At 54.2% G+C, this 24,035-nt stretch overlaps 1 protein-coding gene across 1 annotated transcript in view; it reads right to left on the bottom strand.

Annotated features, from left to right (window-relative positions):
• Positions 1 to 24,035, bottom strand: part of CSMD1 (CUB and Sushi multiple domains 1) — a 1,728,861-nt gene that overhangs the window by 417,213 nt on the left and 1,287,613 nt on the right. The window contains exons 11-12 of the mRNA XM_066382147.1: positions 22,430 to 22,533; positions 580 to 692 (exon numbers count right to left, since the gene is read on the bottom strand). Coding sequence (XP_066238244.1) covers positions 580 to 692; positions 22,430 to 22,533 — 217 coding nt within the window. The remainder of the gene's footprint in view (positions 1 to 579; positions 693 to 22,429; positions 22,534 to 24,035) is intronic.

A 24,035-nucleotide genomic window follows, 5' to 3' on the forward strand; every position in this document is an offset into this window, starting at 1 on the left:
CCTGAGGCGGGCACACAGCCCCACGTGTCCGGGACGTACCCTGAGGCGCGCATGTGGCCCCGTGTGTCCGGGACGTACCCTGAGGCGCGCACGCAGCCCGTGTGTCCGGGACGTACCCTGAGGCGCGCACGCAGCCCGCATGTGTGGGACGTACCCTGAGGCAGGCACGCAGCCCCACGTGTCCGGGACGTACCCTGAGGCGCGCACGCAGCCCGCATGAACGGGACGTACCCTGAGGCGGACACGCAGCCCCACGTGTCCGGGACGTACCCTGAGGCGCGCACGCAGCCCGCATGTGTGGGACGTACCCTGAGGCAGGCACGCAGCCCGCATGTGTGGGACGTACCCTGAGGCGGGCACGCAGCCCCGTGTGTCCGGGACGTACCCTGAGGCGCGCATGTGGCCCCGTGTGTCCGGGACGTACCCTGAGGCAGGCACGCAGCCCCACGTGTCTGGGACGTACCCTGAGGCGCGCACGCAGCCCCACGTGTCCGGGACGTACCCTGAGGCGGACACGCAGCCCCACGTGTCCGGGACGTACCCTGAGGCGGGCACGGAGCCCGCATGAACGGGACGTACCTTGGTACACGGCCTTGAAGCCTGGCGAGGCGATGCTGTCGTCCGACTGCAGGTGCAGCCACATCTGGTTGCTCATGCTCACGATCAGGTCGGGAACGCTGGACCCGGTGAGCCTGCAGAGAAGGGAGAGGGTCAGCCCGTCAGCGCGACACCAGCCATCGGTACACTTTCCTTGAAGGGGGTCTTGCTGCTTGCGCAGAAGAGTCCCTACCCACAGGAAGACCGTCCGCAGCATGGCCACCTGTAACTGAGAATCCCAGCTCAACCTCCACACCGCTGCTGCTCCACAGCCGTTATTCTCGGCCAAACCTGCAAACCCGTACCTTCGATTTTAAAAGCCGAGAGAGAGTGACCAATGCCCCTCCTCCCCCATCTGTCTAAAACGGAAGGGCTCCTGTGCAGAATTTTCAGTACTAACACAGGGACAGAGCATCGTCCTGATACATCAAGGTTGTGGGTTTGATCCCTGGTCAGGGCACACACAGGAATCAACCAATGAATGCATAAATGCAACAAATCGATGTTTCTCTCTCTCTCTCTACCCCCTTCTTCTCTCTCTCAAATTAAAAATATTAAGTAAAAATACAGCAGGGATGTGCTAGGAAACCAGGTGGGGCTGGTCACCCAATGTCAGGGACAGCGATGGTCCTTGGCTGTGTCGTCACACTGCATCACACCCCAACACGAAAGCATTCATATGTCAGCTGAGAAATGTTCCGGTTCACAAAATGCTGGGGTTGCTTTGTCTGGAATGTTTCTGAACGTTTACCAAAAAATCTCTTTTGAACCAGACCAGGCGGTGGCACAGTGGATACAGCATCGGGCTGGGACTTGGAGGACCCAGGTTCAAATCCCTGAGGTTGCGAGCTTGAGTGTAGGCTCATCTGGTTTGAGCAAGGCTCACCAGCTTGAGCCCAAGGTCGCTGGCTTGAGCAAGGGGTTACTCGGTCTGTTGTAGCCCTCGGTCAAGACACATATGAGAAAGCAATCAATGAACAACTAAAGTGCCGCAATGAAGAATTGATGCTTCTCATCTCTCTCCCTTCCTGTCTGTCTGTCCCTATCTGTCCCTCTCTCTGTCTCTCTCACAAAGAAAAATCTCTTCTGAAATGTCTCATAGGATGGAGTAAGATTCAGTAGTAAAAGGAAGGGACTCTCAAGTCATGAGAAGACCGGGAGGAACCTGACCTGCTTATGACAGAGAGAATGAAGCCAGCTGACAGGGCTCCATGCTGTGTGACTCCAACTCGGACATCCTGGGCAGGGCAGAGCTATGGGGACAGTAACACCACCAGGGGCTGTCATCCTGGGCAGGGCAGAGCTATGGGGACAGTAACACCATCAGGGGCTGTCATCCTGGGAAAGGCAGAGCTATGGGGACAGTAACACCACCAGGGGCTGTCATCCTGGGCAGGGCAGAGCTATGGGGACAGTAACACCATCAGGGGCTGTCATCCTGGGCAGGGCAGAGCTATGGGGACAGTAACACCACCAGGGGCTGTCATCCTGGGAAAGGCAGAGCTATGGGGACAGTAACACCACCAGGGGCTGTCATCCTGGGCAGGGCAGAGCTATGGGGACAGTAACACCACCAGGGGCTGTCATCCTGGGAAAGGCAGAGCTATGGGGACAGTAACACCACCAGGGGCTGTCATCCTGGGAAAAGCAGAGCTATGGGGACAGTAACACCATCAGGGGCTGTCATCCTGGGAAAGGCAGAGCTATGGGGACAGTAACACCATCAGGGGCTGTCATCCTGGGCAGGGCAGAGCTATGGGGACAGTAACACCACCAGGGGCTGTCATCCTGGGCAGGGCAGAGCTATGGGGACAGTAACACCATCAGGGGCTGTCATCCTGGGAAAGGCAGAGCTATGGGGACAGTAACACCATCAGGGGCTGACATCCTGGGCAGGGCAGAGCTATGGGGGCAGTAACACCATCAGGGGTTGACATCCTGGGAAAGGCAGAGCTATGGGGACAGTAACACCACCAGGGGCTGTCATCCTGGGCAGGGCAGAGCTATGGGGACAGTAACACCACCAGGGGCTGTCATCCTGGGCAGGGCAGAGCTATGGGGACAGTAACACCACCAGGGGCTGTCATCCTGGGCAGGGCAGAGCTATGGGGACAGTAACACCACCAGGGGCTGTCAGTTGCTGTGGGGGGGGGGGGGAGGGAGGGGTGGACAGGGAACACGGACAGTTTTCAGGGCAGGGGAACTTCTCTGTGTGACACCCTCGTGATGGACACGTGTTGTCATACAGTGTCCAGACCCACAGAATGTACAACCCCGAGAGTGACCCTGATGTAAACTGTGGACTCTGGGTGACGACGATGTGTCCATGTGGGCTCGTCAGTTGTGAGAAATGTCCCATCTGGAGCGGGACGTGGGTGATGGGACAGCCTGGGCATGTATGTGTGGGGGAGGGTGGCAGCAGAGGGGAAATCTCGGTACCACCCTCCCAGTTTCGCCCTGAATCTAAACCTGACTCTAGTTGCACCACGGGTAACCCGCGCAGACAGGGTCGGGGACAGCGCGCACGGCCAAGTCAGATTCCTCCAGCTCACTGCACTTCCCCACCGCATAGTGACGTCCAGGTCCCAGGAGGGGCTCTGATGAGGCCTTCACTGTGTGTGCGTCAACCACTCCGTCCCGTAGCCCAGCAGCTGCCCGCCCGGCCCGTGAGAAGGAACTCTGCGTCCACTGACGGAACTCGGCGTGCTGACCCAAGAGCGTGTGGAAGCAGAAAAAGTGTACGGGGCAAAAAATCAGTTCAGCCCAAACACATTCTCTAGTCCAACAGGAAGCTCTGCTTTCAGCCAGGGAGCTTTTGGAATATGAGCACATGACGTGCGCTTGTCCATCATGTCATCTGTCCACCAACCCAACACGCCCACCGTGGGCAGGACGACAGCACCCGGACGCTTCACAGGGAGAGAAAGGACGGGTGTCACCAGGCAACGTTGAAGTGCAGAGTGACCGTGCAATGTCACACACGGAGTGAGGGGGGACCCATGCAGGTCGCCCCCAACTGGAAACGGGGAAGTGTTTCAGGGAGTGACATGGGCTCCCTAACTATGCATTTCTTTTTGCATTTTTTTTTTCCTTGTTGGAAAGGTTGTTTCTTTAGAATTGGTTGTTTTATTAGCTTGTTTGAATGCAGGAAAGTACCGGTGCACGGAGGTGCACAGGTGAGTTAGCTGGACTCACTGTTATAAAGCTGTCATGCTTGGACCTGACAAGGAGCGCTTTGGGATGACGCTCCCACCAACCGAGCTCTCCGGCCCGGGCTGGACTGTCTTTTTCTGGTCTTCTACTTTCCGCTGGGTTCTAGGCATGGGTACCACATGTTTGTCTCTCACAAGCATCATAGACTTGTCTTAGATCATTTTAATTAATTTTATCTATATTATTTTTACCTAGAGAGTCCTGCCTTTTATTTGGAATACATTTAATGCAAAATTTAAGTTCATATTTTTATTGTTGTCCGTCAATTATTTTTAATCATCTTTTTCATCTAGACACATTTCTTTTCCCCAGCACTCCATTCTCTTGTCTTTTTATCGTTTGTTTATATTGGGAAGTCTTCTCCGAGTCTAATATTTGTTCTTTTGAAAATAACATTTCTTTGTCTAAGATCATTTCTTGTTCTCATTTTCAGAACACTTGCTGTAACGTGCCAGGTGAGGTTTATCTGGTGCTATCCTGACAGGCCTGCAGAACTTCCTGAATCTCGACCGTGATGCCTGTGGTCAGTTCTGAAAACTTACTGGGGGTCATGTCTTCAGTCTGGGCTGTGCCCCGTTCTCTCTCGCTTTCTTCTGAGACTCCCATCACACACATATATTGTTTTCCCCACTTCAGTTTGAATCTTTTCTACCGAGTTATCTTGCAGTTCAAACCACATGTATTGAGTATTTGATTGCAAAGATTCTATTTTTCAATTTTTTACATTTCTGTTAGCTTTATTGTTCTAGATACACTTTTCTGGGAAAATTCCTGGTCTTTGCATTTACTGTATTCTCTTTGACATATGAATCATAGTTCATTATACAGCCCCCGAGGGATAACTGCAGGGTCTGAATATCTTCTTTCTTTTTATGTCTCTTGATTTTGGGTAACTGGGTTCCTGTCTGGACATTTCAGGCGAATTCCAGGGGAATCTCAGATCTGTGCACAAACTGTCACAGGAGCTGTGTATTTTGCTCTGTTATCTTGCTCCTGGGTCGGGTCATTTTTCCTCTGGCAGTGACAGTGACCGTGGTCCAGCCAGTTTCTGGAAGGATGGAGACTTCATTTGGGCTTGCTGGCTCCCAATACTACTCCGTACGCCACACGCCAGAGATTAGAACGTTGCTATGCATCTCCTTAAAGAGGTCACCCCTGTCCTTGTCTATCCAAGCCGGTGAAAATTCCAAGAGTTCTGTTTAACTTTCCAGACCACTGGAATCACATTACTTTTCTTCTGAACTTCTTTGCCTCTAATGCTCAAAAAGTGAGGTTCGGGCAAATGACCATGGACCAAAGCCAAGTCAATGCCAGGCTCATGTCCCTGTAGTCCCCCTTCCCTGGCACCGTGGTCCCTCGAGTCCTCACAGTTCCACAGCCCAGTCCAGGCCCCACCGCGGAGTCTCCTGAGCCACAGAGGGCTGCTTGTCCAGATGCCCTGAACTGGGAGTCAGCAAATGCTCCGAGGGGAAGCAACAGGAAATCCTTGATTCATCTCAACACATCTCTCTCTTCTCCTTGGTCACCGTCTTCTAAAATCCTGCCTGCCTCAAGTTACTCTCCCAGGGCTTGAACACTCGGCTTTATTGTGGTTATATTCAGCTTCCGTAACTACACTCAGTGAAGAGAGCCGGTGCGATATTCCGGGGGAGGAGAATTCCAATTGTCCATTCCCCACCTGAGGTTCCTTTCCTCTCCTTTCCGTGTGTGTGTGTGTGTGTGTGTGTGTGTGTGTGTGTGTGTTTCTCATGGACAGTGTTCCTCAGGCTACATGGATATACTAAGGAAGTCTGATCATACTTATAGCCATTACCAACAGCTAATATTGTATCTCAAGTTAAATTGACTGGTTTGCTTGAGGAAACAAAGAGGAAAGAAAAAGCTGACCATGTTATCATAAAGTGTATGTAAATGTAAGGAAGAGAACATCTGTGACAGCTGGTCTTCCTGAGACACAGACACAGAGGGACGGAATGAACGGAGGACGATGCTTGTCCTCTGGTCTTGGGCGTTCACCACCACCGCTGGGCGATGACGTCGGCGTCTCCTGTGCACGGTCCCCACTTCCCTCTCTGCTCACTGCTGAACCCCCGTGACCTGTGAGACTCGTGACAAGAGCCCCCTCCCCACTGCTCAACCCTGTCACCTCCCTTCATGCTGTCCTTGGCTCCACTGTCATCTCTGCCCCCAGGTGGCCCAGCGTCCACCTGGGTGACTCTTGTGACACCATCATGGTTCTCCGAGCCTGTCACCTCCGATGTCCCTCCTCCACGGCACGGGAACACGGACTGCTGCCACACCAGTGTTGATACTCTTTATGATGAAACGTCCTCGGCTCCTCGCCCTTCTCTGGGGCCACACCTCCCCCCTCGTCTTCCCTCTGTCAGAAGCCTGCACACCTCAAGCCACTGTCACAGCCCGGTGACTCTCTTACTGCCCCTTCCCGTTTCTACACGCCCTGGACAGTGTGGCCGATGTACCGTCTCAAAGGTCCTCCCTTCTCTTAGAGTCCTTCCCACCGCTGCAGCCCCGGACAGTCACCAGCCTGAGAGCACCCAACGACCTGCCCTGTCTTTCTGGGAGCAGACGGCCATTCTGAAGCAGGTGGGTTCATACTCAGCCGTTCAGGGACGGCAGGCTCCAGCCGGCCTCCCGGCCACTGACTGACTGTCCTCCTGCATCTGGTTCCAACCAGCCTCCCGGCCGCCGACTGACTGTCCTCCTGCGTCTGGTTCCAACCAGCCTCCCGGCCGCCGACTGACTGCTCTCCTGCCTCTGGTTCCAACCAGCCTCCCGGCCACCGACTGACTGTCCTCCTGCGTCTGGTTCCAGCCAGCCTCCCGGCCGCCGACTGACTGTCCTCCTGCGTCTGGTTCCAACCAGCCTCCCGGCCGCCGACTGACTGCTCTCCTGCGTCTGGTTCCAGCCGGCCTCCCGGCCGCCGACTGACTGTCCTCCTGCGTCTGGTTCCAACCAGCCTCCCGGCCGCCGACTGACTGTCCTCCTGCGTCTGGTTCCAGCCGGCCTCCCGGCCGCCGACTGACTGTCCTCCTGCGTCTGGTTCCAACCAGCCTCCCGGCCGCCGACTGACTGTCCTCCTGCGTCTGGTTCCAACCAGCCTCCCGGCCGCCGACTGACTGTCCTCCTGCGTCTGGTTCCAGCCGGCCTCCCGGCCGCCGACTGACTGTCCTCCTGCGTCTGGTTCCAGCCGGCCTCCCGGCCGCCGACTGACTGTCCTCCTGCGTCTGGTTCCAGCCATCCTCCCGGCTGCCGACTGACTGCCCTCCTGCGTCTGGTTCCAACCAGCCTCCCGGCTGCGGACTGACTGTCCTCCTGCGTCTGGTTCCAGCCGGCGTCCCGGCCGCCGACTGACTGTCCTCCTGCGTCTGGTTCCAGCCGGCCTCCCGGCTGCGGACTGACTGTCCTCCTGCGTCTGGTTCCAGCCGGCCTCCCGGCCGCCGACTGACTGTCCTCCTGCGTCTGGTTCCAGCCGGCCTCCCGGCTGCGGACTGATGCCTCTGGTTCCAGCCATCCTCCTAGCTGCGGACTGACTGTCCTCCTGCGTCTGGTTCCAGCCGGCCTCCCGGCTGCCGACTGACTGCTCTCCTGCGTCTGGCTCCAACCAGCCTCCCGGCCGCCGACTGACTGCTCTCCTGCCGCCGACTGACTGTCCTCCTGCGTCTGGTTCCAGCCAGCCTCCCGGCCGCCGACTGACTGTTCTCCTGCGTCTGGTTCCAACCAGCCTCCCGGCCGCCGACTGACTGTCCTCCTGCGTCTGGTTCCAACCAGCCTCCCGGCCGCCGACTGACTGTCCTCCTGCGTCTGGTTCCAACCAGCCTCCCGGCCCCCGACTGACTGTCCTCCTGCGTCTGGTTCCAACCAGCCTCCCGGCCGCCGACTGACTGTCCTCCTGCGTCTGGTTCCAGCCGGCCTCCCGGCCGCCGACTGACTGCTCTCCTGCATACAGGTCACCGTCTCTCCCTCCCTCATCCCCACGTGCTCGGGTCCCAAACATTGCCATTCTCTCACATTCCTTATTGTCTGGGGTATGAGCACATAACTCCATTTATAAATATGGGAAAAAAAACATTTAAAGTCATCAAAATACGAAGTGCCCGCCTCTCCGAGTGTCCTGACCCCACCAGCCACGCAGTCACCAGAGCACACGGACTGGGTGTCCTCCCCCCACCCCCTTGCCTTCCCTCCCAGATAGACCCGTTCATCGACACGGATGAGATGAGGGAAGACAACTCTTCAGTCGTCCTGGCCTGGGTCCCCTCCCCTGTCCCCTCCCCTGTCCCCTCCTCAGTCTGAGCTCCCACTCCCCTGTCCCCTCCCCTGTCCCCTCCCTTGTCCCCTCCCTGTCCCCTCCTCAGTCTGAGCCCCGGCTCTCTGAGGCCAGACCCCCGCGGAACAGCCCAGGGCAGCCTCCTGATTCTGGCCCTTCCCTGTCAGACACTCCGCTCTGTTTTAAGTTGTGCAGAAGCTGAACCATTGAGTGGAACATTCCCATTCACTGCAGGGACTCAGACTGCCAAGGTCACACGTTAAAACCTGTTTCCTTCCGGTTCCTCCTGCAGGTCCCCAGCACTGCCGCCCCCAGAACTGCCGTCCCCAGAACTGATGTCCCCAGAACTGCGTCAGTTAGCTTGCCCTCACAAACGGGCTGTTTAAACAAAGAAACAAGGGTATTGTCACAGCTGATAACCACTTAACTGTTTGAAACAAAATCGATTTTCTTTCAATAATTTGTAACTAAGAAATAAAACAGATACTCTTAACAGACATTGTAACACCCATGTTAAACTGCCTTTTTAAAAAAAGCTTCATTTTTTCCCCCAAATTGGCTTTACAGGACATCCTGTTTTGGTTTAAACTTAAAAATAAAATTTTTCTAATGAAGCACTAATTTATTTTGGTTCACCTGTTAGAAAGTTACCATAGAACCCTGGGTCGGGTGGGGGAGAGAAGCACCCTCGTGTGGAAGGTGCCGGCTGCCATCACCCCGTCCCTCGGAGCGGGAACTGCTAGCCTGTCCTCAGCAGCTCAGGCTTCGACCACAAGGATCACTCGACCACTCTCCAGACATACTACGTATGACAGTCTTTCAGTCTTTGGGTGGTTGGCACCCAGGGAAATCCCTGCCCAGAGAGCCCGTTCTTCCCGGGAATCAAGCAAGAGTTCTGGAAGGCTCTGAGGGTTCTTCACTTCCTTAAGCAACGTGAGGACCCCTGCTCACAGGTCACTGCGAACCCCGCATAAGCCTCATGGAAGACAAGTGTCTCCTAGGAGGGCACCCCACATCTGTCCCCTTCCACATCCTCAACTCCCTGGAGCAGAAGCTTATGTCCCTGGTCTTTCTCTCCCCAGACTCTGGCATATAACAGGCACATTTTTTTGAATAAATGCATAAATGATTAATAAATATTTTCAGTCATGCATTTATTCAAAGGAACCGCATGTTTAAACTGATAAGAATATTTCCAAAGAACGATTTCCATCTTTGTTCCCGCTGAGCCTTTCGGGATGTGGCACCTGAGGGTTCCGTTCACAGCTGTGCATTAACATATCCCACTATTTTAGCTACATTGTGTCACCTCGATGTCAGGCTCCTCACCAGTGAAAGCACTGCGCTTAATGAGGTTAAAGGAATGATGCAGATCTAAAACTCCATTATCTCTGCGATAGAGTTTGGTGAGGGCAGCGCTGCCTCCCAGTCGGTGTGAGCGTCGTCTCGTTTCTGACCAGCTCCTCTCTTCGGCCCCCCCCGGAAGATCTTCTTCTTCTAGGAGCACGTGGGAGGTGTTTGCTGGAGAGGACCCTCTTCCTCACCCTGACGACGTCCTCCGGCACAGGGCCTGGGCGGTTCCCCATGTTGTGTGGGGCACGGTCTGCTCCGTGTTAGTGCTGCTGGTCCGAGTTCCCTGGTATGACCACACCACCCGGTGTTGCTCACTCACAGTGTTTCCGGGGTTTGGTTCTGTTTTGTTCTGGTTTTTTGACAATTATGAATAGAGTTACTCTAAATACTCATGCAGAGTAAGTGATATTTCTCTAGGGTAAACACCTAGGAGTGGGATTGCTGGAACACATGATGAATGAGCATTTAACTGTATTTGAAACTACCAACCTGTTTTCTAGAAGCACTGTACCATTTTAAATCCCCAGTGCTGTCTCGATGTTTATATAGAGCAGTGGTTTTCAACCTTTCAACACCTGGGGACCAGGGAAAACGGGAGAATTATTTACGGGACCACTAAGGCAGAGATAAAAACCAGTATTAGTATTTTGTGCATTACCTTTTAATGCTGATACTATAAAATGAAACGTCTCTAAAGTAACCAGATGAACAGTAAATATATATATATATTAATAAACACAACTGAAATTTCTAGAGAGCAAACATTCAGTGAAGCTAGTGTGAAGCTGCCGTTGCTTCTTGGCGAGGACACTCGCTGACCGGGGCTCAGTTTTGTTTCCGGGTGACAAGCACTGCACTGACTTCTGTTTGGTGTCTCTGTCTGGTTTTTATAAAAGATAGGGCTGGAAAAGCCACCTCGCTCAAGTAGGTAGTAGAAAATGACTGAAAGTGTGAGAGCTCTGTAACGAGGAGATGGGCACACTTCCTCCAGTGACACCCCAAGGCTGCACCTTACGTCTGGACCCCAGAGAGACGACAGCAGATGAAACCACCAGTCTTCCTTCTTCACGTGAGTGAGGGAGTGGGAGTGGACATCGTCCACAAATGGGTGCTTGACCCCAAAGCTCCCTTTACGGGGATCCTCCTGTTCAGGGTGATAATGGTCACAGTTTTGAACTAACGCGCTTACGTGTTGACTTATTTTATTAAACGTGGATTTCCGGTTGATGCCTGCAGCAATCAGAAAGTCTTGGAAGAGTGGAAACATTTCTACATCTTCTTCCCTTAGGTGACGTTCCCCAAGAATAAAGTTCCTCTGTGAATGCGTCTGTCTTATTTCTTAATGTAAAAAGTGTTTGTGTTAAACCCCTGAAGAGAAATACTTAGTTCCTTGAAGCGGCTACATGTGCCCACCGTATCTGCACGCCTAGCCGTCCACTCCTTATCCAGCACAAGCTCGACCAGTGCAGTTTCGCTCTTGGAGAAACCGTTTCACTTTTCTCAGCCTGGAAAGGCATAAGAGAACCCTTCCTCCTGCGAGCCTCCTCTCTTATGTGCAGAGAAGGAGATGCTGGTCCTGTGAGTCCTCGCTTCCACCTAGTGACCTGAGCCGTCTGGAGTCCACACCTCGACTGCGACTGTCCGTAATGGTCTGCGCTGCGTCCTTCATCCCGGTGTTCAGTGCAAGGGACAGTCTCCTTGCAGCGAAGTGCTGCTGGTGAGTCGTACGGTGCGGGGACAACATGCCTCTCATGTTCGCCACCCCCCCCCCGGCAGCTCCCTCTGCAGACATTCTCACAGACCTTCCCCACTCCCAGGCCTCCGCTGGACAGGACCCAGCAAGAGCATTAAATGTCTCTGAGCTAGTGGGCCGCCCGGGCAGATCAAGACAACAGAGTAATTCTCTCCTCAAGTCTTCACTGTCATTACACCTCATTAGGCAGAGGAGAATAGCATGTTACCTCATGTCGTCAAGTTGAACGGCAGAACATTTGGTATCTTTATCCCTGCTATAATTTGCTCTTCAACAGCACCGGCCGTATCAACAGTTCTTTGAGCGGTATTGTCTGAACGTGGCGTAGCCTCAGGTTTTTGTGCCGTTTGAAGACCCAGACGCCAGGCTTTCCTGACTCTTCACCAGGAGTGAGCAGTTTCTCCACTTTCTGTATTGGAAGAGCAGCTAAATAAGACATTCAAAGCAGTGAGTTGTCACTGGTCATTTTCTTCATTTGAATTTTCTGATTTTTCAGTTAGTTGTGTCATCTTTCAAAAAAAAACCGTGGCTTCTCAATAAGATCGCTAAACTTCCCATGCAAATGACGAATAAGTTTGGAAGCTTTTATGTCATCATTTGACAGAATTTCAGAACATGCGACACACAAGGCCCCTGGTGATAATTCGCTACCAGGTGCTACAGTGAAACCAAGTTTTAAATATTCTTTATCGTACCACCTAACAAAGTTTCCTTTTCTTTTGTTGATTTTAGTTGCATCTTCCAAACTGTGCATACATCTCTTTTTCACTGTTACTTTTAAACTTGAAACACCAGTACTTGGTTTGCATTCTGTGTCTTCACTACTTCTCTTTAGATGATACTCTAACATCTCTCATGAACTTGGGTGCACACTTCCTCAACCAAATCCTGGGAAATATGAACAAATGACACAGAATGAGAAGTGCACCCACCTTAAAGGGGAATGCATTCCAGTCATTCAAGGCTGGTTCAACATTCAAAAATCATCCACTGCAATCCACCGTAGGAACCAACTAATAGAGGAAACATTGTAGTAGTTGACACAAAGCATTTCTAAATGTCAGGACATGTTGTATTCATGAACTGGAAGACTCAACGCAGTAAACATCATGATTCTCTCCCATCTGAGCCCTACATTTAATGCAGTTCCCATCAGAGACCCAGGAAGTTCTTCACACATATACACAAGGCTACTGTAAAAGTTATGTAAAGGCTCAGGCTCAGAATAGCTAAAAAAACAACAACTATATAACAAAAAAAGGCAAATGATCCTTAGACTTGACCCTAAAAACACAAGTAACAAAGAGAAAAGCGCATACGTTTTTTGTGGGTTTTTTTTGTATTTTTCTGAAGTGAGAAGTGGGGAGACAGAGAGACAGACTCCCGCATGCTCCTAACCAGGATCCACCAGGCATGCCCACCAGGGGGTGATGCTCTGCCCATCTGGGGCGTTGCTCTGTTGTGGCCAGAGCCATTCTAGTGCCTGAGGCAGAGGCCATGGAGCCATCCTCAATGCCTGGGACAACTTTGCTCCAATGGAGCCTTGGCTGCAGGAGGGGAAGAGAGAAATAGAGAGAAAGTAGAGGGAGAGGGGTGGAGAAGCAGATGTCGCTTCTCCTGTGTGCCCTGGCCGGGAGTTAAACCCAGAACATCCACACGCTAGCCCTACCCTCTACCACTGAGCCCACTGGCCAGGGCCTAAAGTGCATACATTGAACCTGATCAAAACTTTGCTCTGTGAAGACCTATACAAAGAGGATATAAAAACAAGCTACAGACTGAGAGGAAATATTTGCGAACCACATATTCTGCAAAGAGCTACTCTCTAGAAAATATGAACTCTCAAAAGTCAGAGGTAAAGAAACCCAACAATTCAATAAGAAAATGGGGAGGACAGGACAGACAGATGGCCAACAAGCACATAAAAAGATTTCAACCTTAGCCCGCAGCAACATGCAAGCTGAACCACAGAGAGGTGGCCCTGGGTCCCTACAGAGCAGAGAAATGTCAGCTACAGGTGCACATGTGAGACCCTGGGCCAGGCAGGCACTGCGGGCGGGAATGTTGAAGAACACGCCACCTCTGGAAGGCAGGCCAGGGGCTGCTTCTCTCGAAACCACCAGGGCACCTGACGGACACGCCCCTCGTTCCCCGCGGACACTGGCACACCCTGTGTCAGCACTCGCACCCATAGCAGCCGTAACGATAAGTGACCCAGGTGTCCTTCCGTGACGGGTGTTCCACTGCGGCACCTCCACACACACCAATGACCAGACAGTATCCCGGGAGGAATCGATACTCGGAACAGGCGACCACAGTGGCCAAAGGTTGCCCAGCGTGTGTGACTCATGTGAGCACCTTTGCTACGAGGACCCAGTTTTGCAGACTGGGTGGGTGCAGACAGCGGTCATCGTCAGGGGCCAGTGGGGGACAGAGAGATGGATGTCATGATGATACAATGTCCTCTGAGTGAGCTCTGTCACCTGGGACTGTTCTGTGTCCCCACCGGGGTGGTGGCTGCGTGAGCTTGAACGGTGACCACGTCGGGTGGAATGGACGACACACATGCACACCGTCGTGCTAGTAACGGGGGGCAGTCGGAGTGAAGACAGGTGTGTGGCATCAGTGTCAACACCCTGCTCGCGATGTCTGATTACCGATTTGCAAACTGTCACCATGGGGGGTGGGGCAAAGTGGACAGAGGGGTCACCTTGTAGTGACACCTTGTCACCGTGTGACTGTGGCAGGCAGATGCAGGGAAGGACAGTTCAGTCTCCTCTGGCCCCTTCTATCTATCTATCTATCTATCTATCTATCTATCATCTATCTATCATCTATCTATCTATCTATCTATCTATCTATCTATCATCTATCTATCATCTATCTATCATCTATCTATCTATCTATCTATCATCTATCTATCTATCATCTATCTATCTATCATCTATCTATCATCTATCTATCTATCTATCTATCTATCTATCTATCATCTATCTATCTATCTATCTATCATCTATCTATCTATCATCTATCTATCTATCATCTATCTATCATCTATCTATCTATCTATCTATCTATCATCTATCTATCTATCATCTATCTATCTATCTTATCTATCTATCTATCTGAGAGAGACAGACAGGAAAGGAGAGAGATGAGAAGCATCAACTTGTCGTTATGGCACCTTAATTGTTCACTGATTGCTTCTCGTACATGGTTTGGCCGGTGTGGGGATAGGGTGGGGGCCTGCAGCCGAGCCAGTGACCCCACGCTCAACCCAGCAACCCCACACTCTAGCTGGTGAGCTCACACTCAAGCCAGAGACCTTGAGGTTTCAAACCTGGGTCCTCAGCATCCCAGGCTGACGTGCTCCTCCCTGCCCCCCCTTCCTTTCCAGCACGTTCCCTTTCCAGAGACAACTGGGGACAATGCAGAATTCTGCCTGTGTCTTTCCAGAGACAACTGGGGACAATGCAGAATTCTGCCTGTGTCATTGCATTAAGACAGCGGGGCTAGCTACAATAGAATACTATCTTCTCTTTGGCGCATACTGTTAGCTCCTAAACCCATTCTTCCTCAACCAATTTATGTTACACTTAATAATAACCCTTTGAGGGTGAAAGGCCTACAATCGGCAGCTAGGCCTGCTGCTTGGGAAAACGCGAGACCCTTACTGTTTTCAAAGCACTTATCCCCCTAAAAAGCATAACTTCGCCTCTGAGGTTAATTTCATGTCAAAAACACACAACCCAGCTCTAAGGGCCCTGACTGACCAGTCGTGGAGAAGAGACCCGTGGCCGACCGCGGGCAGAGAACGGCTCGCTCAGGGAACACAGCCACGGGAGTCAGGGCCGGTGAGGAGACGGGCAGAGCAGCTGGGAAGTGACCACCGCGGGCAGAGGACTGTCGCTCAGGGAACACAGCCACGGGAGTCAGGGCTGGTGGGGAGACGGGCAGAGCAGCTGGGAAGTGACCACCGCGGGCAGAGGACTGTCGCTCGGGGAACACAGCCACGGGAGTCAGGGCCGGTGAGGAGACTGGCAGAGCGGCTGGGAAGTGACGCAGGTGGTTTGGGCTCCAGATTAACTGGGTCACGAGGCCCAGAGGGGAAGCTCACGAGGGGTGACGTCGGAGGGGCCGGAGAGATCACAGCATCCGGTCTGGTCTGTGCTGCCTGCTGCACCTCATCCCGAGAGCCCGGGCGTTGCTGCCGGTACAGAGTCACTGCTAACGGACATGGCCCGGGCTGTCTCCAATCACGGGACGTGCAGGGACGGAGTCTCTGATAGCACCCGACACGTGCAAACACACACGCACATGCACGCAGACACGCACGCACACATGTGCACACACTGGTTTTGAGCATCTGCTTTGCTGTGGCTCTTCTGCATATTATTATTTTTCAAAATAATAATAATAATAAAAGAGTGATGCCTTTCAGCTCAGGACAACAGCAGGGGCGGTGGTGACAGGCACACAGGGCTGGGGCAGCCTCAGGAGCAAGAAGCGTTTTCAAGAATAACGGATCAGCCACCATGAGAAAGGACCAGTCTCCTTACTGGTCAGCCGCTGAGGGAGCCAGGCAGAGGCACTTCCCCTTTGCTCCGACTTCCCCGCTGCCAGCTCTGTCCCCTGTGAGGAGCAAACACTGACAGCCTGGGACCCGTGCCTGCACCCCCAGGATGTCCGGGGGTTCGTGCTCTCTTCCCGTCACCAGCTGCTAGGAACCGCCGGGGCCGAGGGAACTGTGTGGAGCGCCACCTCTGGACGCAGTCCTTCTGCAAGTTAAATTTCAGGAAGTTCTTCATGTATATTCTTAGAGCCGTCTCAGTAGAGACTTACTAAATACGTTATTTGATTTGGTTAGAAGTCTGTCATTCAGTAACAATAACCTGAGTGAATTCACCCATCTATTGAGAGTCCACTAACATTCTCTCTCTCTCTCTCTCTCTCTCTCTCTCTCAGATGGGTGAGAGCAACAAGGTTAAGAAAATAAAAAGCCATTGACAGAAATTAGAATTTTAAAACCACATTTAGGATAAGCTGATCAGGTTCTTTCATGTTTCAAGTTTCTCCTAAAAATCAAGACATGAATAGAATTCCACACCCTCCCCCAACAAAGGGTGCCAATAACATATTGAGCCTGAGGTTGTCATACCAGCATTTCACAAAAATGGTTCTTTTTTTTTTTTTAGGTGAGAGGAGTAAAGATAATGAGGCAGACTCCTGCATGCGCCTCTACTAGGAGCTACTTGGCAATCCGTGTAGGGCTGATGCTTGAATCAACCAAGCTATTTTTAGCACCTGAGGCTGACACACTCAAATCAACCAAGCCATCTTCAGCACCCTGGGTCAGTGCTCAAACCAACTGAGACACTGACTATAGTAGAGAGAGAGAAAGAGAGAGGGAGAGAGAGAGAAAGAGAGAGAGAGAGGGAGGAGAGAAAAGGTGAAGAGATGCAGATGGTCATTTCTCCTATATGCCCTGACTGGGAATTGAACCCAGACGTCCCATATGCCAAGCCAATGCTCTATCCACTGAGCCACCGGTCGGGGCCCAAAACAGTTTTAAACAAATTTATTAGACGCATGTGTGGTTAGCTTCCACGTTCATGTATCGTGATGATGGCTCTCTACACTGTTGGGTACTAGCGGGCCCAGCGTGTTGTCACGTGTCCTTTGGGGTTCCCACATCACGCTGAGGACCGTGTCTGACCCAGAAGCATGCAGAAGTATTGTAGACATAGCCTCTCCTGTCACCTGCTCAGGGTCTTCCTCCCTTCTCTGCACTTCCGTAGACTAAGGAGATACCTCAGTCGCCTCCTCTTTTCTGACGGCAGCTGACTGAACGCCCAGCTGTTCTTTGTTGCAGGAGGTCCCCAAAGGGCACCTCCGTTTGATTCAGCCGGCCGCTTGAGTTTTTCATTTATGGATCTGAGATTTCCAGGGGAAGTTCTCATAACACTATGTCAACATAATTTATGGTTGGCTGTGGCTCTCTTAACAACCAACAGCTTTAAAAAAAAAATGGGTGGACGACTTCAGATCGTTAATAGCGACCCCAGGGATGGGCAGTTGCCTCTCTCTGCTACACTTACATTTTATCGTTCAAATGCGTTGGAAATTTTCTCTCATTTGTTTTAGCCGCGTCCTCTGCTCAGTGAGACGCGCCGGTCATCATAAAGCTATTTCGTGTGGGGGCCCCATTCCTTCGCTGTCCGGCGCTTGACCCTTGCCTTACTTCATGTTGCTCCTGACCACAGGCAGGGAAGTCTATCACACATATCTCACAGCCACGGGAACAGAGCCCGGTGAAGAAAAGTGATCTCCCTCGGGACACAGAGACGGTTCGTAGTGAGCTCGCCCCGGGCTGTGGGCAGTCAGCACCAAGCCACAGACCATCTCGACATGGACGTCGGGGCCGTGACCTGCGGGCATCTGCATTTTGATGAATAAGTGCAATTTTTAGCTAATCGTTTGGCAAACAAACAACAACTATTTGGTCAGAGTGCGGAGGAGACAGGGACCTTCAGACACGGTAGTGCAACAGTAAAATGATACTAACTTTTGGGGGGTTACTGGTATAAGTGAGGATACCCCATTTCCCCGTAGTGCCTCTGCTGGAACCTTCCCGGAAGGCGCAGAGAACTAGGGTGACAGGTCTGCTCAGAGTCGTTGTGTGCTGGACTGGGCGCAGGGAACCAGAGGGTCGGGGCACTCAGAGGACAGGTGCCCCGTGGACGCCGGAGCCGCCCCGTGCGCACGCCAGCTCCCACTACGCCAGGTGCACGTGCTGGGGCCCACCCCTCCACCTCGGTCCCGCCGTTCAGTGAGGAGGACACTGCTCTGTACTGACTCTGGGACCAGCGTGAGGACCCAGGAGGACAGCAGGCACGGCACCCAGCACAGTGCGTGCTGTGTCAGAGATTCTCCGTATCAGCGTGGATGTGACTGGTGCTGTCCCTGCGGTGACCCCTGTCTGTCCTGGGCCAGCCACGTGAATTTAACGTGGTCAGCCGTGGCAGTCACAGACCGACGGCGGAGAAAGACGGGCAGATGTACTGAGTGGAAGGAGGTCGTCTCCAATGCAGAGTGGGGGGCACTGATTTTTAAAGGCGCAGACCGCACGCTCAGCCTCGCCCGTCTCAGAGTGTCGATCGCCTCGCGACTAACTGGGAACTCGGAGGACGAGGGCGTGCGGTAGCCAGGGCTGGCTTTGTCTTCTCTCCTGCAGGATGACGTGGGGACGGGACCAGGGACAAGCTTTCTCACCGGTGGAGAGAGAGAGCTCTCAGCGATGCTTCCACAGACTGAGCCCAAGCCGGCAACCGTCCGGCAAACCGATGGCCACTACGGAAGGCCTGTCTCTACCCGGCTGCAGGAGCCACCGCCGGGCGCTACGTGTGCAACATGCAGAAGCAGGTGACGGGGCTGCAAAGACACCTGCCTCTGTGCAGGAGGCATCCAGCAGCCAAGACACCCTGGGCCCTGTCTTAGCGTCTACAGAGCAGGTCCCTAAGGAGTGACCGCTGTCCTCACAGCCCTGCGTCTGGAGGAGAGGACGCTGTCTGTGGGGGGGGAGCCACAGAGCGGGCGGGGCCCTGCAGGACGGGCCAGACTCGCACGGCGTCCTTAGATCCAGAACCCCGATGGATCGGAGCTCCAGCTCAGCACCCCCAGTGTCCCCGTCCGCTTCAGAACACGTGCTGCCCAGGGCAGGGCTCCCGGGAGACACACAGCATTATCCCAGAAAACACGATCTCATCCTTCCAAAAACACCAACAGCAACACGCCTCAGATAAGTCGAACCAAAGTTCTACTGTCCATACATTCTAAAATTTTTGCCTTATTATTATTATTTTTTTAATTTTCTGAAGCTGGAAACGGGGAGGCAGTCAGACAGACTCCCGCATACACCTGACCGGGATCCACCCTGCACGTCCACCAGGGGCGATGCTTTGCCCACCAGGGGGCGATGCTCTGTCCCTCCGGGGCGTTGCTCTGTCGCGACCAGAGCCACTCTAGCGCCTGGGGCAGAGGCCAAGGAGCCATCCCCAGTGCCCGGGCCATCTTTGCTCCAATATAGCCTTGGCTGAGGGAGGGGAAGAGAGAGACAGAGAGGAAGGGGGTGGGTGGAGAAGCAGATGGGCGCCTCTCCTGTGTGCCCTGGCCGGGAATCGAACCCGGGTCCCCCACACGCCAGGCTGACGCTCTACCACTGAGCCAACCGGCCAGGGCCTTTGCCTTATTTTTTAATGATTCAGAAAAAAAATATTGATGCCAATTAAACTCCATCCTGAATGTGCTCTCCCATAAAATTAGTAGCGGAACGCAAGAGTCAGAAATGTAGCTTTTGTCATAGTAGCTCTTAGTTACAATCAACAGGACCACTGATTAACGTCAGTAAAGGCTTTGTTCCAGGAGCTGGATAAATTAAGAGGCCTACATGACTTCCTGAGGTGCCAGCCATCCGCCTCTGGGGACCCACAAACCAAATGGTGCCCAAGTCGCAGTGCTCCAAGGACGCAGAGAAAGAAGCATGGTCAGCCGATGAAGAAAGGCTGGAAGACTCCCCGGATGGCAACTGTTACCTGATTAACTTCTCCCTAAATTCCCACCCCCTCCCCTACCCCGCCCCCCCTTATGAGAACGTTGGCTGAGACGACACAGCGGATGGAGTTTGGGTATAGAAACCCCCTCCTCTCAGAGCACCGGCCATCTGAGGAGAGCCCCCACCCAGGATCAACCCGTGTCTCCACGTACTTGGCTGCGGGGTGACCGGCAGCCAGCGAGCCCCCGATGTGCTGATGGTCTCAGAGCCAGACCTGGAGGGGAGCCCCGGGCAGCCCCTCACAGTCAGACCTGGAGGCCACGGGGGAGCCCCGGGCAGCCCCTCACAGTCAGCCCTGGAGGGGAGCCCCGGGCAGCCCCTCACAGTCAGCCCTGGAGGCCACGGGGGAGCCCCGGGCAGCCCCTCACAGTCAGCCCTGGAGGCCATGGGGGGAGCCCCGGGCAGCCCCTCACAGTCAGCCCTGGAGGGGAGCCCCGGGCAGCCCCTCACAGTCAGCCCTGGAGGCCACGGGGGAGCCCCGGGCAGCCCCTCACAGTCAGCCCTGGAGGCCACGGGGGAGCCCCATGCAGCCCCTCACAGTCAGCCCTGGAGGCCACGGGGGGAGCCCCATGGAGCCCCTCACAGTCAGACCTGGAGGGGAGCCCCGGGCAGCCCTTCACAGTCAGACCTAGAGGCCACGGGGGGAGCCCCGGGCAGCCCCTCACAGTCATCCCTGGAGGCCACGGGGGAGCCCCGGGCAGCCCCTCACAGTCAGCCCTGGAGGCCACGGGGGAGCCCCATGCAGCCCCTCACAGTCAGCCCTGGAGGCCACGGGGGGAGCCCCGGGCAGCCCCTCACAGTCAGCCCTGGAGGCCACGGGGGAGCCCCATGCAGCCCCTCACAGTCAGCCCTGGAGGGGAGCCCCGGGCAGCCCCTCACAGTCAGCCCAGGAGGTCACGGGGGGAGCCCCGGGCAGCCCTCATCCCACCTGAGTCAGAGCGGAAAGTCTGCCCCGACACGAGCCCGTGTCTGCGCACACACCTGCACACGTCAGAGAGGGGAGGGGAGCCGCACACGCCTGCACACGTCAGAGAGGGCAGGGGAGCCACACACGCCTGCACACGTCAGAGAGGGGAGGGGAGCCACACACGCCTGCACACATCAGAGAGGGGAGGGGAGCCGCACACGCCTGCACACGTCAGAGAGGGGAGGGGAGCCGCACACGCCTGCACACGTCAGAGAGGGGAGGGGAGCCGCACACGCCTGCACACGCCTGCACACGTCAGAGAGGGGAGGGGAGCCGCACACGCCTGCACACGCCTGCACACGCCTGCACACGCCTGCACACGTCAGAGGGGAGGGGAGCCGCACACACCTGCACACGCCTGCACACGTCAGAGAGGGCAGGGGAGCCGCACACGCCTGCACACGCCTGCACACGGCAGAGAGGGGAGGGGAGCCGCACACGCCTGCACACGTCAGAGAGGGGAGGGGAGCCGCACACGCCTGCACACGCCTGCACACGTCAGAGAGGGGAGGGGAGCTGCACACGCCTGCACACACCTGCACACGGCAGAGAGGGGAGGGGAGCCGCACACGCCTGCACATGCCTGCACACGTCAGAGAGGGGAGGGGAGCCGCACACGCCTGCACACGCCTGCACACGTCAGAGAGGGGAGGGGAGCCGCACACGCCTGCACACGTCAGAGAGGGGAGGGGAGCCGCACACGCCTGCACACGCCTGCACACGGCAGAGAGGGGCAGGGGAGCCGCACACGCCTGCACACGGCAGAGAGGGGAGGGGAGCCGCACACGCCTGCACACGTCAGAGAGGGCAGGGGAGCCGCACACGCCTGCACACGTCAGAGAGGGCAGGGGAGCCGCACACGCCTGCACACGGCAGAGAGGGGAGGGGAGCTGCACACGCCTGCACACGCCTGCACACGTCAGAGAGGGGAGGGGAGCTGCACACGCCTGCACACACCTGCACACATCAGAGAGGGGAGGGGAGCCGCACACGCCTGCACACACCTGCACACGTCAGAGAGGGGAGGGGAGCTGCACACACCTGCACACGGCAGAGAGGGGAGGGGAGCCGCACACGCCTGCACACGCCTGCACATGTCAGAGAGGGGAGGGGAGCTGCACACACCTGCACACGGCAGAGAGGGGAGGGGAGCTGCACACACCTGCACACGGCAGAGAGGGGAGGGGAGCCGCACACGCCTGCACACGGCAGAGAGGGGAGGGGAGCTGCACACGCCTGCACACGTCAGAGAGGGGAGGGGAGCCGCACACGCCTGCACACGCCTGCACACGTCAGAGAGGGGAGGGGAGCTGCACACACCTGCACACGGCAGAGAGGGGAGGGGAGCTGCACACGCCTGCACACGGCAGAGAGGGGAGGGGAGCTGCACACGCCTGCACACGTCAGAGAGGGGAGGGGAGCTGCACACGCCTGCACACGTCAGAGAGGGGAGGGGAGCCGCACACGCCTGCACACGCCTGCACACGCCTGCACACGTCAGAGAGGGGAGGGGAGCCGCACACGCCTGCACACGCCTGCACACGTCAGAGAGGGCAGGGGAGCCGCACACGCCTGCACACGGCAGAGAGGGGAGGGGAGCCGCACACGCCTGCACACGGCAGAGAGGGAGGGGAGCCGCACACTTACACGTACAAGACCGTCCTGGTGTCCCCCACTCTGCCCGCATCGCCGACGGTCAGGGTGTCGTAGCCGCGCTCCAGCTCGAACTCCTCGAAGGCGAGCTTGATGACCTGCGTGGGAGGCAAAGAGAACGACTCAGCGTGCGAGCACGGCCCACGGCTCCCACCGCGCGGACAGCGGTCCTGGGCTCACTCTGCTCCTGGATTCCGCTGTATCCCAGAGTGTTTCAAGCTGCCTTTATAATGAGCAACAGAGATAACAGTGTATACGTTTGAGAGCCCTCAATGATAGCTTTTTATGGGACTCAACATTGCTCTTAACTCCAAAGATAGTTATTGTCAGCTCTAAAAATAAAATGAACCCATATTACTAGATATCCAATATTTATTTTAACATTTTCGTGTTGGGACGATGGAAAGGTAACTCGGGATAAAAGAGAAGTTGATTGTACAATGTTAATGAAAGGTATTTTAAGGATACCAAGAACACCTGAAATGAGTAATTTTAGAGTAAATTATGCATAGGTTACATAATTGTTTATATTAACATGAATAAAGAAGGGTTGAGGCTGGAAAATCATCCTCTACATTTAACTTCGCAAAGCCTTGAAGGGATATATCTATATCTATCTATCTATATCTATATATCTATATCTATATATATCATATGTATATCTATATCTATATCTATATCTATATCTATGGGTTTTTTTTACTAAGAGCACTGCGTCATGGTGATTGGCAGATGACATCTGGACAAGACTGGTTTATCTCTGATTCCCAACATAGTGACAGTCTATGAACTTCTTTCTGTAGGAGCACAGAATCCTTTTGTCCTGAAAGGGGAGATGTTTCCTTTGGTGACCGATGCAGAGAAGAAGGGAAGGGGTGATGAAGGCAGACCAGAGCTCAGGGTGACCAGAAGAGATGAGAAGACAATGACAGGTAGACAGATGCGGTACATATGCTACACAGACAGGTATAACAGACAGACTGATAGGTGATAGACAGACTGATAGATGATAGACAGACGAAAGTGATAGAGACAACAGACATAGATTATAGAAAGCTAGGAGGAACGGGTCATCGATAAATGACAGATAGATAAAGAGAGAGAGGGAGGGAGGGAGTAGGAAGTACAGAAACCATAGTATTAGAGATAGAGTAAATCAGAATTTCTGCAATCTTAACAGAAAGTATCAAATGCCTGTTTACCAAATGTTAAGAAGAGGTGTTACTGGTGTGGAGGAAGGCGGGCTTCTGACTGGTACCAGTTAGAGGCGTGCAGTTCTGATGGGCTCTGACCAGGAGCCCTGTCATGCAAAGCTAACAGCAATGCATTAAGTCCACTATTTGAAATTCTTACGTTACTGAGGTAGCTCGACTATCTTAAAAACCTACTCTTTCAAACTGCAGTGTTTGTATGAGTCCATTATTTTCACAGCTGGAGCTGGAACAGGTGCAGAGATAGAGCCCTCACCAGCCAGCATAGAGACCGCCTACGAAACCTCGCACCTGAGGGTGGTTTCGGTTCGATTTTTTTCTCTCTTTCTCACAGACCATTTATAAGTGACCACGTCCGACAGGAAGAGAATAAAAGAACTAAAGAATTG

This window comes from Saccopteryx leptura, chromosome 4 (assembly GCF_036850995.1).
Source record: "Saccopteryx leptura isolate mSacLep1 chromosome 4, mSacLep1_pri_phased_curated, whole genome shotgun sequence".
Classification (NCBI taxonomy): Eukaryota; Metazoa; Chordata; class Mammalia; order Chiroptera; family Emballonuridae; genus Saccopteryx; species Saccopteryx leptura.